Source organism: Artemia sp. Qi Xiang Cuo, chromosome 12, assembly GCF_049724085.1.
Source record: "Artemia sp. Qi Xiang Cuo chromosome 12, ASM4972408v1, whole genome shotgun sequence".
Classification (NCBI taxonomy): Eukaryota; Metazoa; Arthropoda; class Branchiopoda; order Anostraca; family Artemiidae; genus Artemia; species Artemia sp. Qi Xiang Cuo.
In genome coordinates, this window is record NC_142805.1 from 44,972,399 (window position 1) to 44,985,551 (window position 13,153).

General features: G+C 35.9%; 1 protein-coding gene across 3 annotated transcripts in view; it reads right to left on the bottom strand.

The window, feature by feature from the left end:
• Positions 1-5,160: 5,160 nt before the first annotated feature.
• Positions 5,161-13,153, bottom strand: part of Alg9 (alpha-1,2-mannosyltransferase Alg9) — a 39,792-nt gene continuing 31,799 nt past the window's right edge. For all 3 annotated transcript variants that reach the window (XM_089098244.1, XM_089098245.1, XM_089098243.1), the window contains 3 exons: positions 12,471-12,600; positions 8,162-8,292; positions 5,161-5,398 (listed from right to left, as the gene is read on the bottom strand). In XM_089098244.1, the coding sequence (XP_088954370.1) occupies positions 5,293-5,398; positions 8,162-8,292; positions 12,471-12,600 (367 nt within the window). In that variant the 3' untranslated portion in view covers positions 5,161-5,292. The remainder of the gene's footprint in view (positions 5,399-8,161; positions 8,293-12,470; positions 12,601-13,153) is intronic.

Genomic DNA, 13,153 nt, shown 5'->3' on the forward strand with positions numbered 1-13,153 from the left:
CTCTGAAGCATGGACGCTCCGAAAATCATATGGATTATTTTGATGGATTTTGTCTTAGGACTGCAGGAAAGGCAATGGGAGACTACGGAATCAAATGGGAAGGAAAAGGTCTCCTGGACTTAGATTTTGCTGAAGCTTATATGGTTCTGAAGCTTGGGCACTCCGAAAAGCGGATGAAGATTTGCTAGATGTTTTCCAGAGAGATTGCTTATGGATTCTTCTGGGTACCAGGCTGACTGACCGTATTTCAAGCAGTAGGCTGTACGAAAAATGTGGTTCAATACCGCTTACTAGGGCTATAATGTTAGAAAGGTTGAGGTGGCTAGGGCACGTTGTGCGGATGAAGGATGAAAAATTGCCAAAGATTGTCCTTTTTGAGCAACCGTCTAGGACTAATCAGAAAGCAGGTCATCTTCGTCTGGGGTGAGAGGACGTCATGAAGAAAGATTTAAAGGAAATGGGAACTCCTTGATAGGGTTAAAAAGTGAGGCTTTGAATAGATTAGGATGGAAGAGGAGCCTGCGTAGCTGTGTTTTCCTCAGGCGACTTGGCGCTGCAGTGAGTTGTTAGTAGCAGTAGTAGTAGTTCAAAACACCTTGACTGCAAGGCCGTATCCAGGGGGGGGGGGGTTACCCGGTTTGAACCCCCCCCCCCCCCAAATTTTTGACCGACCCGAAAATAAGTCGAAAATTAGTGAAACCTAGGTAAAAATCAGTAAAATTAGTCGAAAACTGAGTAAAAAATTAGTAACCCCCCCCAAAAGTCAAAAATTAGCAAACCCCCCCCCCTGAACAAAAATCCTGGATACGGCCCTGCTTGACTGACCTATTGTTCAAACCCCAATAACTATGACAAGTCAGATAATGCCCTTTACATCTCCGAGGGCAGGTTCTGCATTATGGCACACGTAAATCATAGGCAGCGCAATATCGCTGCCTAAGTAAAGAACGATGGTGGCACAATCTATTATTTATTTTGGTCTTAGACCAGGGCACTTCGTATCAAAAAAGTTATCGTAAATACTTCGAAAATAGCTGATTCGATTGGAAATTGGAGTGGCTTGTGCCCTTTTTAATAGTCGAAAGTGATTGGAAGGCAACTAACACCCCTTCCACGCCCACCATTTCCCCAAACACATCCAATCAAAATTTTGAGATTGCTATTTTGTTCAGTGTAATTGATTTCCAGATAGAAATTATGTTTTTGAGGAGGGCACTCCCCCACAGCCCTCAGGGCAGGGGTTATAAGTTATGCCCTGGAGGCATATGTTGCCGTAGAAACCTCAAAAAAGGCTCATTCGATTGGAAATTCAAAGGGCTAGTGCCCTTTTTGATAGTCAAACGTGATTGAAGGGCAACTATCCCCCCTCTCATGCCCAAATTTTCCCCAAACACATTAACTAAAAATTTTGAGATAGCCATTTTGTTCAACATAGTCGAAAGTTTTAGAATTTATCTGTTTGAGGATAGCAACCCCACAGCACTCAGGGCAAGGGTTGTAAGTTATGCCCTGGGGACATATACGGTTTTTTATTGAAAATGTTGTCGTAGAAACTTCAGAAAGAGCTAATTTGATTGGAAGTTGAAATGGCTAGTGCCCTTTTTAATAGTCGAAAGTGATGGGAAGGCAATTAAGACCCCTTCCAAGCCCACCATTTCTTCAAACACATCCAATCAAAATTTGTAGATAACCGGTTTCGTTCAAAGTAGTTGAAAAGGTCCGGAAATTATATCTTTGTGGATGACACTCCCCCCACAGCCCTCAGGGTAAGGGTTGTAAGTTCTACCCTGGGGGAATATTAGGTTTTTATTGAAAACTTTGTCGTAGAAAACTTGTTTGTCGTCAAGAAACTTGACCCAAAAAGAACAGAAATTACAATAAATAACCGATTCAAACTCAAAAAGAGCAGAAATTAACATGAGTAGGGCTAAAAACCCCTATGCCTCCCCAAGGCCAGAATATAATTTGCACTTTACTGAAAAAAAATAAATGTTTTTACTTTCATAACTTTAATAAATCAAATAATATTAACATTTTGATTACTAAACATCAGTATATGTATATTAAGCTGACAATTCACACTCATTTGTATTTTTTTAATAAAATTCAAATTATTTTCTGGCCTTGGGAAGGCATAGGAGTTTTGAGCCACACTCATGTTAATTTCTTCTCGTTTTTGAGTTTGACTAGGTTATTTATTGTAATTTATGTTCGTTCAGGGTTTCATTTATTTATCGATGCTAATTTGTGGTAGTTTTACGCTAGGTAGATTATTTGATTTTAATTTTTGCTCATTTTCGGTTTAATGAAGTTCTTTACTTTTCTTTGAAAAACTCATTTTGTGGAAAAAGTTTTTTTAATTAATTTCTGTTTGTTTTATATTGACATAGTCTTTTCAGAGAAAAAGAAAATAATACTTTAAATCTTTTCTTTTTTTTAAGACTTTATAGCTTGACCTGCTATTTGTATGGTGGAGAAAAATTTTCAGATATTTTTAACAACATACACCCTTTAAAAATCTGGACACAAATAGTAATGTTTGATTTAGTTTCATTCCTCCTCTAGTTGACCTGAAACTGGAAACTTGATACCTTTCGCAAAAAAAAATCTGTTTACTTTCTTTTGGATACACTTACGCTATTTTGATTTGACTAAATTTTAAGAGCAGAAGTAGCCCCGAAATTTTGAACATAATACTTTCAGTTGGTCTTGGGATACTGCTGAGATGCCTTATAGGGAATTAGTATTAACACAGTGTATTTTTATTTAATCTTAAGGCAACATTTAGTTTTTAAACATAATGGACAAATGGGAGGGTGGGCGTTGGAGGGGAACCAGTTGCCCTCAAATCACTTTCGACTATTAAAAAGGCCATTATTCCTTTCAATTTTAAATCGAAAGAGCCCTTTTCGAATTTCCTACGACAACACCTTCGATACAAAGTGCCCTGGTCTAAAAAAAAAAGAAATAATACATTGTACCCAGATCGATCTTTACTATAAAAATTTCAAGCCTTCCAATCACTTTTGAGAATTAGAAAGGGCATTAACCCGTCCAATTTCCAATCGAATGAGCCCTTTTTGAGTTTCTATCATAACGCTTTTTATAAACACCTTATATGCCCCCATGGCATAACTTACAATCCTTGCACTGAGGGCTGTGAAGAGGTTGTCGTCCTCAAAGATCTAATTTCCAGAATTTTCAACTACGTTAAACAAAACTGCTATCTCAAAATGTTTGATTGGATGTGTTTCGGGATATAGTGGGTGTGAGAGGGGGATTAGTTGCCCTTAATCAATTTCGGCTATTAAAAAGGGCACTAGCCCTTTCAATTTCCAATCAAACGAGCCCTTTTGAAGTTTCTACGAGAAAAATTTCCATAAAAGTCTTATATGCCCTTAGGGCATAACTTATAACCCTTGCCCTGAATACTGTGGGGGGAGTGTCCTGCTCAAATATGTAATTTCCAGAACTTTCAACTACGTTGAACAAAATGGCTATCTCAAAATTTTTATTGGATGAGTTGGGGGAAATAGTGGGTGTGAGAGGGGGATTAGTTGCCCTCCGATTACTTTAGACTATTAAAAAGGGCGCTAGCCATTTCAATATCCAATCGAATAAGCCCTTTTTGAAGTTTCTACGACAACACTTTCTATAAAAACCTTATATTTCCCCAGGATATAACTTACAACCCTTGCCCTGAGATCTGTAGGGGGGGGGGGTTGTCATCCTCAAAGACCAGATTTCTAAAACCTTTAACTACGTTGAACAAAATAGCTATCTAAAAATTTTGATTGGATGTGTTTGGGAAAAAGGTGGGCGTGAGAGGGAGGTTAGTTGCCCCCCAATCACTTTCGACTATTAAAAAGGGCACTAGCCTTTTGAATTTGCTTTCTAATGCTCCCTTTTCCCAGTTTCTACAACAAAGCTTTCAATAAAAACCTTATATGCCCCCAGGGCATAACTTGTAATCATTGCCCTGAGGGCTCTGAGGGGGAGCCCTCAGGCTAATTTCCAGAAATTATAACTAGGTTGAACAAAATGGTTATCTCAAAATTTTGATTGGATGTATTTGGATAAATTCTGGGTGTGAGAGGGGGGTTAGTTGCCCTCCAATAACTTTTGGCTATTAAAAATGGCACTAGCTCTTTCAATTTCCAATCGAATGAGCCATTTTCAAGTATCTACGACAAAGCTTTCAATGAAAACCGTATATGCCCCGAGGGCATAACTTATAACCCTTGCCCTGAAGACTCTGAAGGGAGTGTCCTGCTCAAAGTATAATTTCTAGAACTTTCAACTACGTTGAACAAAATGGCTATCTCAAAATTTTGATTGGATGTGTTTGGGGAAATGGTGGGCGTGGAAGGGATGTTAGTTGCCTTTCAATCACTTTCGACTGTTAAAAAGGGCAAAAGCCATTTCAATTTCCAATCGAATGAGCCGTTTTTGAAGTTTCTACGACAACGCTTTCTATAAAAACCTTATAGGGCATAACTTACAACCCTTGCCCTGAGAAATGTGGGGGGGAGGGAGGGGGGTGTCATCCTCAAATACCTAATTTCCAAAACTTTCAACTACGTTGAACAAAATGGCTATCTCAAAATTTTGATTGCATGTTTTTGGGGAAAAAGTGGGCGTGAGAGGGGGGTTAGTTACCCTTCAATCACTTTCGACTATTAAAAGGGCACTAGCCCTTTGAATTTCCAATCGAACGAGCCTTTTTGGAAGTTTCTATGACAACGCTTTTTATGAAAACCTGATACGCCCCAGGGTATAACTTACAACCCTTGCCCTAAGGGCTGTGGGGAAGTATCCTCCTCAGAAACATAATTTATATCTGGAAATCAACTACGCTGAATGGCCTCAGGTAGCTTGGTTTTGCAGTGAGTTGTTAGTAGTAGTAGCTTGAATTTCCGGGTGTAATCTTCATAATGATCGCATCCGTCTTTGGGACATTTTTCCCGCTTTTCCAAAATTATGCCAATTTCCATAAGTCAATAAACTTCTTCTTGTGCTAAAGAATTTAACACTCTTGGAATCGGTGCAAAGAATAGTTTCTTTCGATGGATATATTAAGAATCTCGGTTTCTATTGACAAGGTCTGCTCTTTACTAACAGCTCGTTATCACGAACTTTTTGGCGAAATGAGGAACATAATTTATAAGATATAAACCAAATTTATTTGCATGAGTCAACACGACTCCTTTTCTCAAAAAATATATAAGTCAAGTAATTCCATAACAAAAGAACTAAAAAAAAGAAACGAAAACATTCAAGTTACCAACAAAACTATGATAAACTTCGTTTTTTACTTTTCAGCACATGGTAGTTTCCGTATGAACAGAATCGTTCCGAATAATATGGAAAGTAAAAGGCTCGAAATAACGACGGTGACCTGAAATAGAAAACATATTTTTGTCTGTTTCTAGACAATTGACTTGAAATAACAAGGCCTTAACTATAAAACCATTTATCCTAATGCAAAGGTAGCTCTTTTACTTGCCTGATCCAGTAGGATATAGATAATAGTCGTATTTATAAGAGAACACGGTTGCTTGCTATAACTAAAAACACAAAATAATGGATACTTTCAGTGTTAATTCTTTACAGAATATCACTACTTGCAACTAAGACTACAGTAACAACTGCATTTCCTCCGAAAAAAACACACAAACGCATAAAAAAAGTTTGACCCAAAAGAAAGATCGACACAGCAACAACAGTTATGATAACAAACGTTTATTGCTCTTAATATCCGGAAACAACAAAGATACAAAGGAAAAACTAAGTTTGAACTAAACAAAACCTCGAAAACACCTATTAACAAAGAAACATTGAAGAGACTATAAACAAGGTTTGTTCTATGCATCAAGGCTTAGCAAAAAAAAATACTTAGCATCTGTATGACCCAATAAGGAAAAGCAAATATCTAAACATGCTTACACTAAAATCTTTTATCAATTCAGCCGGGAAAATAACGCATGGCAAAAGTTTTATAGTTATTTCTCGGGTCTGTTCAATCGCTAAAACTCCGAAGAACAACAAAAATAGAACAAAGGGTTTTCCAGAAACGATGAGGCGGGTTTCAAGTGTTCAATAGTTTTTTGGAGGGCGGAGATAAAGTTTTAATTCATTTTGCCTTTAGAATTAAAATTTCGCTGAACGATTTTTGTTCCTTATTTCAAGTAGAAAAATTTCAATACCATTAAAAATGCACGGACCTTCAATTTGATAAACAGAGCCGCCAAAACCGGACTCCCATTTATAATGGATTGTATTTCATAGTTTTGGGTCGGATTGGAGCGAATTTAAGTTATGAATAATTCATTGTTTTAATTTGTCATATAAAAACTTAACAATTTTTTGTTTCATTACAAAGTGGATTTTTAAGATAACATCATTCCAGCTCTGTGCATCAACGACAGCACAAAGTTATTCATGACTTTCTCACAAAGCGATGGAGGAGTAGCTTTGTTTTCCTTCATGGAATGGCTACAAATAAGTCTATCAAGTATCCTAAGACTTCCTTTCCGATACTTAGGTCTTGATATTTAGCAGACTAAGGTTTGGTACATTGGTTGGAAACTCAAAATCACTCTTGAAACTGATCACAAAGCATCCACAGATCCCTTTCAGTCAATCTGAGAACAGGTTAGATCCACGAGTGCTTTCTCTTGCTAGCTAGCACCGGACCTACATCACAACTAGCTTAAACCATCACTTGTATGTTTCTGCTAGACTCTCAGCGTGGACCAAAGTACTGACTCCACTCAATGACATCCCATCTTGTACGCTGTTGGATTACATTTTTTTGGATGTACTTATGTTCTCCATATTCCAACAGCTTTTAAAGTGTCCCATCTGCTTATGAATTCTGCTTTTTTATACTCTACAAGCATCCTCCTTTAATTTCTTGAACACGCTTGTCTCATTAATTATTGGCAAAAGAGTATTTTTATAGGGTAAGATACCTAGTAGTCAGACATCTAATCACCACTTCAACAGCTAAATCACTGCGAAATCTATTAAACCACCTAGAAATTAGTTTGTTTCACCATTGAATTTCTCTAGATTTAAAAAGAATTTGATTGGCTTGGATATTCTAGCCATAAAAGGTGCTGAATATTCTAAACACGCTGTTAGTCAATAGAGGAGCCTAATCCTGGATACATTTAAAGCTTGAGTCTGATCTTGGAAAATACTAGCCAATCTTGGACACATGACCTTAAAGTCAGAACAATGTATCTAAATCATAGACAGACTCAATCTTGTGCATATGTAATCTAAGAAAAGAATTATGAAGCAGAATAATTGCATTTAAATATGCTGGGATTAAGGCTAACACTTGCCTAAATATAAATGTTGGAAAACAGAGTGTTTCAACATTATATTCAGCCAATCCCAAATGACCTATTCATAACTATCCACCAATACGACCTATCTAAACCTGTATACATAATTTCAAAGATTAGGAGGTTGTTGTTCATGCTTCAGAAAGATATATTTTAATCAAGATATTCGTCCAAGATTAGACATTGTCTGAATGCTGTGGATCTTAACCTGCTAGGGGTCCAGTTGAGGTCAGTTGTGTTCAAGCACATTGCTTCAACCTTATCCTAATACTGGTTATTAATGTCAAAGAGATATCAGAAAAGGTGTATGCCGAGCACTTTTGTATGGTCACCTTCGGTTTTACCGTACGTAAAGTTAGGTTACCAAAAACATTTTTTGTTCTAATAATACCAGGAATCAATGGACAAATATATTACTTTTTCTTATTATTGCTTAGTGTGCTGTAAATCACTACTATGTTCTATTTGTTAAAGTATTATGCAATTACTTTATATACTCCTTGATTTTGATAGAAATCAATAAATAAATATAAAGCGTATGGTAATAGACTGTATGCAAGCTCACGGAATATTATCACTATATGCTTATGTACCTTCATGAATATGCGCTGTTAAGCACAAAACATAATATTTTTTGTAAAATTATGAAAAAAGAGGATACAAAAGTGCAACCCAGTCCCAACCATGAGGTGATATTTTTATGGAGAAATTCTGTTCTTTCAAAAGTTCGATATACTTAATATCCATGTTTAATTTTATTCTTCTCCCGTATCCCCATAAACAGTAAAATGGAAATAGACACTGACCGTGTAACATCCAGATAAGGTGCTTCAAAGTAAACGGTCCATTCCTCTTTGTTATGAATATAGAGCGGTTCATACTCAGTTGATCTACCAAGATCAAGATCAACTAAGTAGTGGCAAGCTGTAACAGCCCTCTGAAAAAGAAACTAATTTAGTGTGGAATATTTGTAATTCTTAGATACAACCTAGATTAAAAAAAAGACAGTAAAAAGAAAAACCCTAGTTTAATCAAGTATTATTATCTATCACATTAGTTTACGTCTCCCTTTGAAGGTATGGCTTCAGGACCGTATCACTTTTTTTTTCTTGGGGGGGGGGTAGCTTAACAAAACGCAACAAAATTGGTTTATATGTATTTTAATTACTTTTGTACGAGTCGGATATTTTTTTTTGGGGGGGGGGGATTCAAACTGGGACGCCCCTGGATATAGCTCTGTGTAGCACATACATATATTAGCAATATCTACCAAAATTTAAAAAAAAAGTTTACATTAACAGCTTAACAAAATCATTGAATTTAAATATAGGCCCTGAATTCTTCGATTTAGCTCGTTAAGCAGACAGTCTGTGAAGCAATAGAAATAAAAAACAAAAAAATATTAAGGGAAAAATACTCAGCTGTTTCATAGACACTGCATTTTTATGTAACAAAACTTCTTTACTCAGTAATAGTCTAGTATTAGGTTTATGAAGCAGTAGAACAAAATAAAATATTAAGAGAATTAGTTCATCCCTACACAGCAAAATAGGGAAATGTACCCTTAATTTGTTTACTGTTTGTTCAAAAGCGCTGTAGCACTATATATATATTTTTTACAAATAAAAATTGTTTGGAGCTTACAAGCAAAAATAGCAATAGGATGGCTACCTAAAACGCAAGTACTTTAAAAAGAAATTGTCTGAATGAGTTATTCCTCCTCTTTTTTGTTTACCAATTATAGCTCACCATTCTATGAAGTGATGATGCTGATCTCGCTGCTGTTCTGGTTTTTATTAAGCTATTTCGTGTGATAATTACTTAATCTCCTCACTTCTCCCTAAGAATAGCCAAGCTATTTGGATTGTAAGGGCTGACTGTCGATGTTTTGGAGGGATAAACTCTTCACTCCTTGAGATTTCTTCTGTTCAATTATGATAGACACGCAGTTCAAGGTTAGATCCGTAATTCAAGGAGGGGGAAGGCTCGTCAAATATAATTTTGACGTCTATTTACTTTTTTTCTCGACAAACTTGAAAGCTCAAAGGCAAAAGTTTTCTAATAAAAAAAGATAAAGAGGATCTCTCCCTTTTCTCCGGTAAATGATCTTTTCTTTCCTATCAATAACCATATTTTTTAATCTATCGCAAGAGTTTTTTATGCCAACAACTAACTTATTTCGTAGAGGTTTAGGATGGCAGTCATCATAAAGTTTATTTGGGATCTTCAGTTAGAAATAAATTACCCAAACACAAAGATTATACTTATGTCTAAGAGACTCAAACAACTTCAAAGAGAAGAGAAACAAGTAAAATTATCAAATTTGTCAGCCATCCCAGTTTTGGGTCAGAATATAGGGATTCTCGATCTAAATAGGGATTCTTCACTTACTTAGATAGTATTATTAGTAAAGACGGTGGGTGCAGAAGAGATCTTATAAGTAGAATAGCCAAGGACCAGGGTGTTTTTTCACAGTTGAAAAAAGTTGGGAAGAATAGATGTTTCCCAGAAAAATTGTTTACGGATTATTTCGGGTACCCGACTGACTAACCATATTTCAAACAGTAAGCTCTACGAAAAGTGTGGTTTAACCCCACCTTCTAGGGCTATAACGAGAGAAAGGTTGAGATGGCTAGGGCACGTTCCGTGGATGAAGAATGATAGATAACCGAAAATTTTCTTTTTCGGCCAACTGTCTAGGGCTAAACGAAGAGCAGGTCGTCCTCGGTTGGACGGGAAGATGTCGTAAGGAAATATTTAAGGGAAATAAAAACTTCCTGTGAGGGCGTAAAGAGAGAGGCTTTGTTTAGATTGGGATTGAGGTGGAGCATGCGTAGTCGTATCGGCCTCAGGCGGTTTGGTGCTGCGGTATGTGGTTAGCAGTAGTAGTAGTATTTCTATTTATCTCCTAGGAGAGTAAATTAATCAGAGCTGACCATGGATAACGGCTTTGTTTCTCTCTGAAAAGATTAGTGATACTAAGTGGCAACTTCGCCTATTCATCTGAAAACTATGAATCAGGAACCTGCTATTTTCTCAATGAAATTATGAAGACATTTAAAGATTTCTAATCAGAGATATAGTAAAAAAACGAATTTTCGTTTTAAAAAGAAGGTCTATACAGAATTGTAAATATCCTTAAGCTCAATTAAAATAAGCAAGTGATATCCTTTGGTTACTCGCTTAAACTAACATCTTCCCAAAGTTCACTGGATATGGGGCTAAAATTGAAGAAGTTAGAAGCTATAAATGTAAATACATTTTACTGATTAAGATTATAATCTGGTGCTTTTTAAATCATAAAAACATCCTAAAAATGTCTTGACACGACAGGAGGAAACAATATGTAAATCAAATAAGAGCAATTTCTTTGAATTTGACAAGACAAAATTGCAGCATTACACCCCATATTTGTTATCTGGGTTTGTTAAACTTTCTATCAAAACAGTTTTGATAAATTTAGGGAGGCGGGCGTTGTTCTGTGAGTGTTTCCGTGTTCCCTACACAGTAAATCGGGAATATTCATTGATGAGTACTAAAGATATAATTGTTATTTATATCTGCGGCTATTTATGCTGCTAAATAATTATTTAACGGCTGTAAAGAACTAAACTTTTGACCCGAGGTAAAAAGAGAAATATTTCCTAGAACAAAACTCTCTCGTTCGAATAATACTGATCCATAACACTTTGGGCTGGATGTCAAGTGATTTTTAGCTTCAAATGATATCTGCATTCTCGGGAATTCACCCTATTCATCAATTTAAAATTTCATATCCCCTAATATTTTTCCACAAATTTTGGCCAACCAGGTTTTATCAGTCAACATTCATCTTTTCACGCCCTAACAAACTAGTAGCTAACAATTCCTCCAAGAACTAGGAAAGCAGAGGATTAACAGTAATAAACGTTTGATGTGTTATTAAAATTTTGAGAAAATGGTCATAAGTCTTTAAAATATAATCCAACTGCTATAAAACTGCTATAAAAGAACGTTATTATAAACGTTATTATAAAAGGGTCAACTGCTATAAAAGAATGTTATTATAAACGCTGCAACGGTGTGTCGAGTGGTTTGCCGAAAGGTGTAAAGTGGCATTGTAATTATCACCTAGCTCTAAATAGTATAACTAATTTAATATGGAGTCATCCTGGGCACACCCAATGTACTAACGGAATCAGTGCCCACCCTATTCTTGCAGACTAAAAAAAGAAACAAATCTTACAGTTTTCCACTCTCTGTACAAAGTATTTTTCTAAAAGAGAATCTTGCTTGTAAATACCCCACCCTCGGGGAAAGAGAAACTTACGTGGGATTTCGCGTTGTCGACGAAGTTACCAAGGTTTTCCACAAAGTTTTTCCTACTTGCATAAAATTTTAAATATTTGACTAGTCAGTTTTTACAGTAACTTGGCAGCCATTCTTAAAGAAGTTAAATGAATTTTAGCTAAAATATTACTATAAGAAACAGGCAACATAATATGTGGAAAACGGTTTATTAACTTCGTGTCCAACTTAACAAACACCCTAGGAGCCCTGGATTTTGTAGAGGCACGTGAGGATTTACATTTCTCAGTGCAGATTTATAACCTTTTTTTTTAAAAACATTGCCTCTCAGTTATCTTTTATCTGAGATATACTTCCGATTTCCCGGAAAATCAGCATTGGAATGGCAGTCCAGTTCCAGTACTGTATAGAAATACATCACATTTTTGAGATAGCGGAAAAATCAAGTAATTTTCTAAAAATTGTTCATCGTGTACCCGGAGGGATTAAGTGAATAAAATCCTGACCTTCTTGAGAATATTCGATCTTGGTGAATCAGGGCAAGCTTTTTTCCCTTCAATATGGCTCAGAAAAAAAAATCCTTTATCCTATTGCACTTCTACAGAGATAAAAACATTTCCAAGCTGTTATAAAAAGGAGTTCTGAAAATAGAAAAAAACTAAAAAATGAGGACTAAGAAGAAAAGTTTTTCACGAAGTGAAAAACTAAGAACAATATGAGAAATGAAATATTAATAAATTCAAATTACTTTGTATTATATATAACCAAAAAAAGCAAGTAGAGTTACGGTAAAACATAGATGAAAACATTTAATGATGTCAAACTCACGTATCTGCTTTCTTCTTCTAAGTTAAGGTCATTCATATGTTTAGGTATGATAGAAGTATTATCTTCGACTGAGGCATAATACTGTGGTAGCTGCCCACGAAACTCAGATTTGAGAAACAACAAACTCCACCTAAAATAAAAAAAAACATTCCATAGAGTAACCAAATCACTCTTTGATTACAAATTTGCTTAGCCACAAAACAGCTTAGCCAACGAAAAGTAAAGGTTCTTGTTGAAAGTCTAAACAATTAATTTAAGTACAGATGGCCTCCTCTATCAATCTACATATTTCTTTTTTAATTAATCACTTCTGTTTAAGATAAAGCTCAACACAGACTTGTCGAAGGAATTCAAGCCGGAAATACCTGGCTCATCTTTACAAAAAAGTTACCTTGCCTCATGTCTTTTACCTGTAAGTAGGCTACTAGTACTTGTGCCTGAGTCTTGTAATCATGTACTTGTACCTCTATCTTGTACATGCCTTTTGGAAGCTTCTTGAATACCAAAAGGTCTATGGAGGCAAGTTACCTTGCCTCATGTCTTTTACCTGTAAGTACTAGTACTTGTGCCTGAGTCTTGTAATCATGTACTTGTACCTCTATCTTGTACATGCCTTTTGGAAGCTTCTTGAATACCAAAAAATAAGAAAGAAATAGATTCGGTATTTTTAAGGAATGATAGGT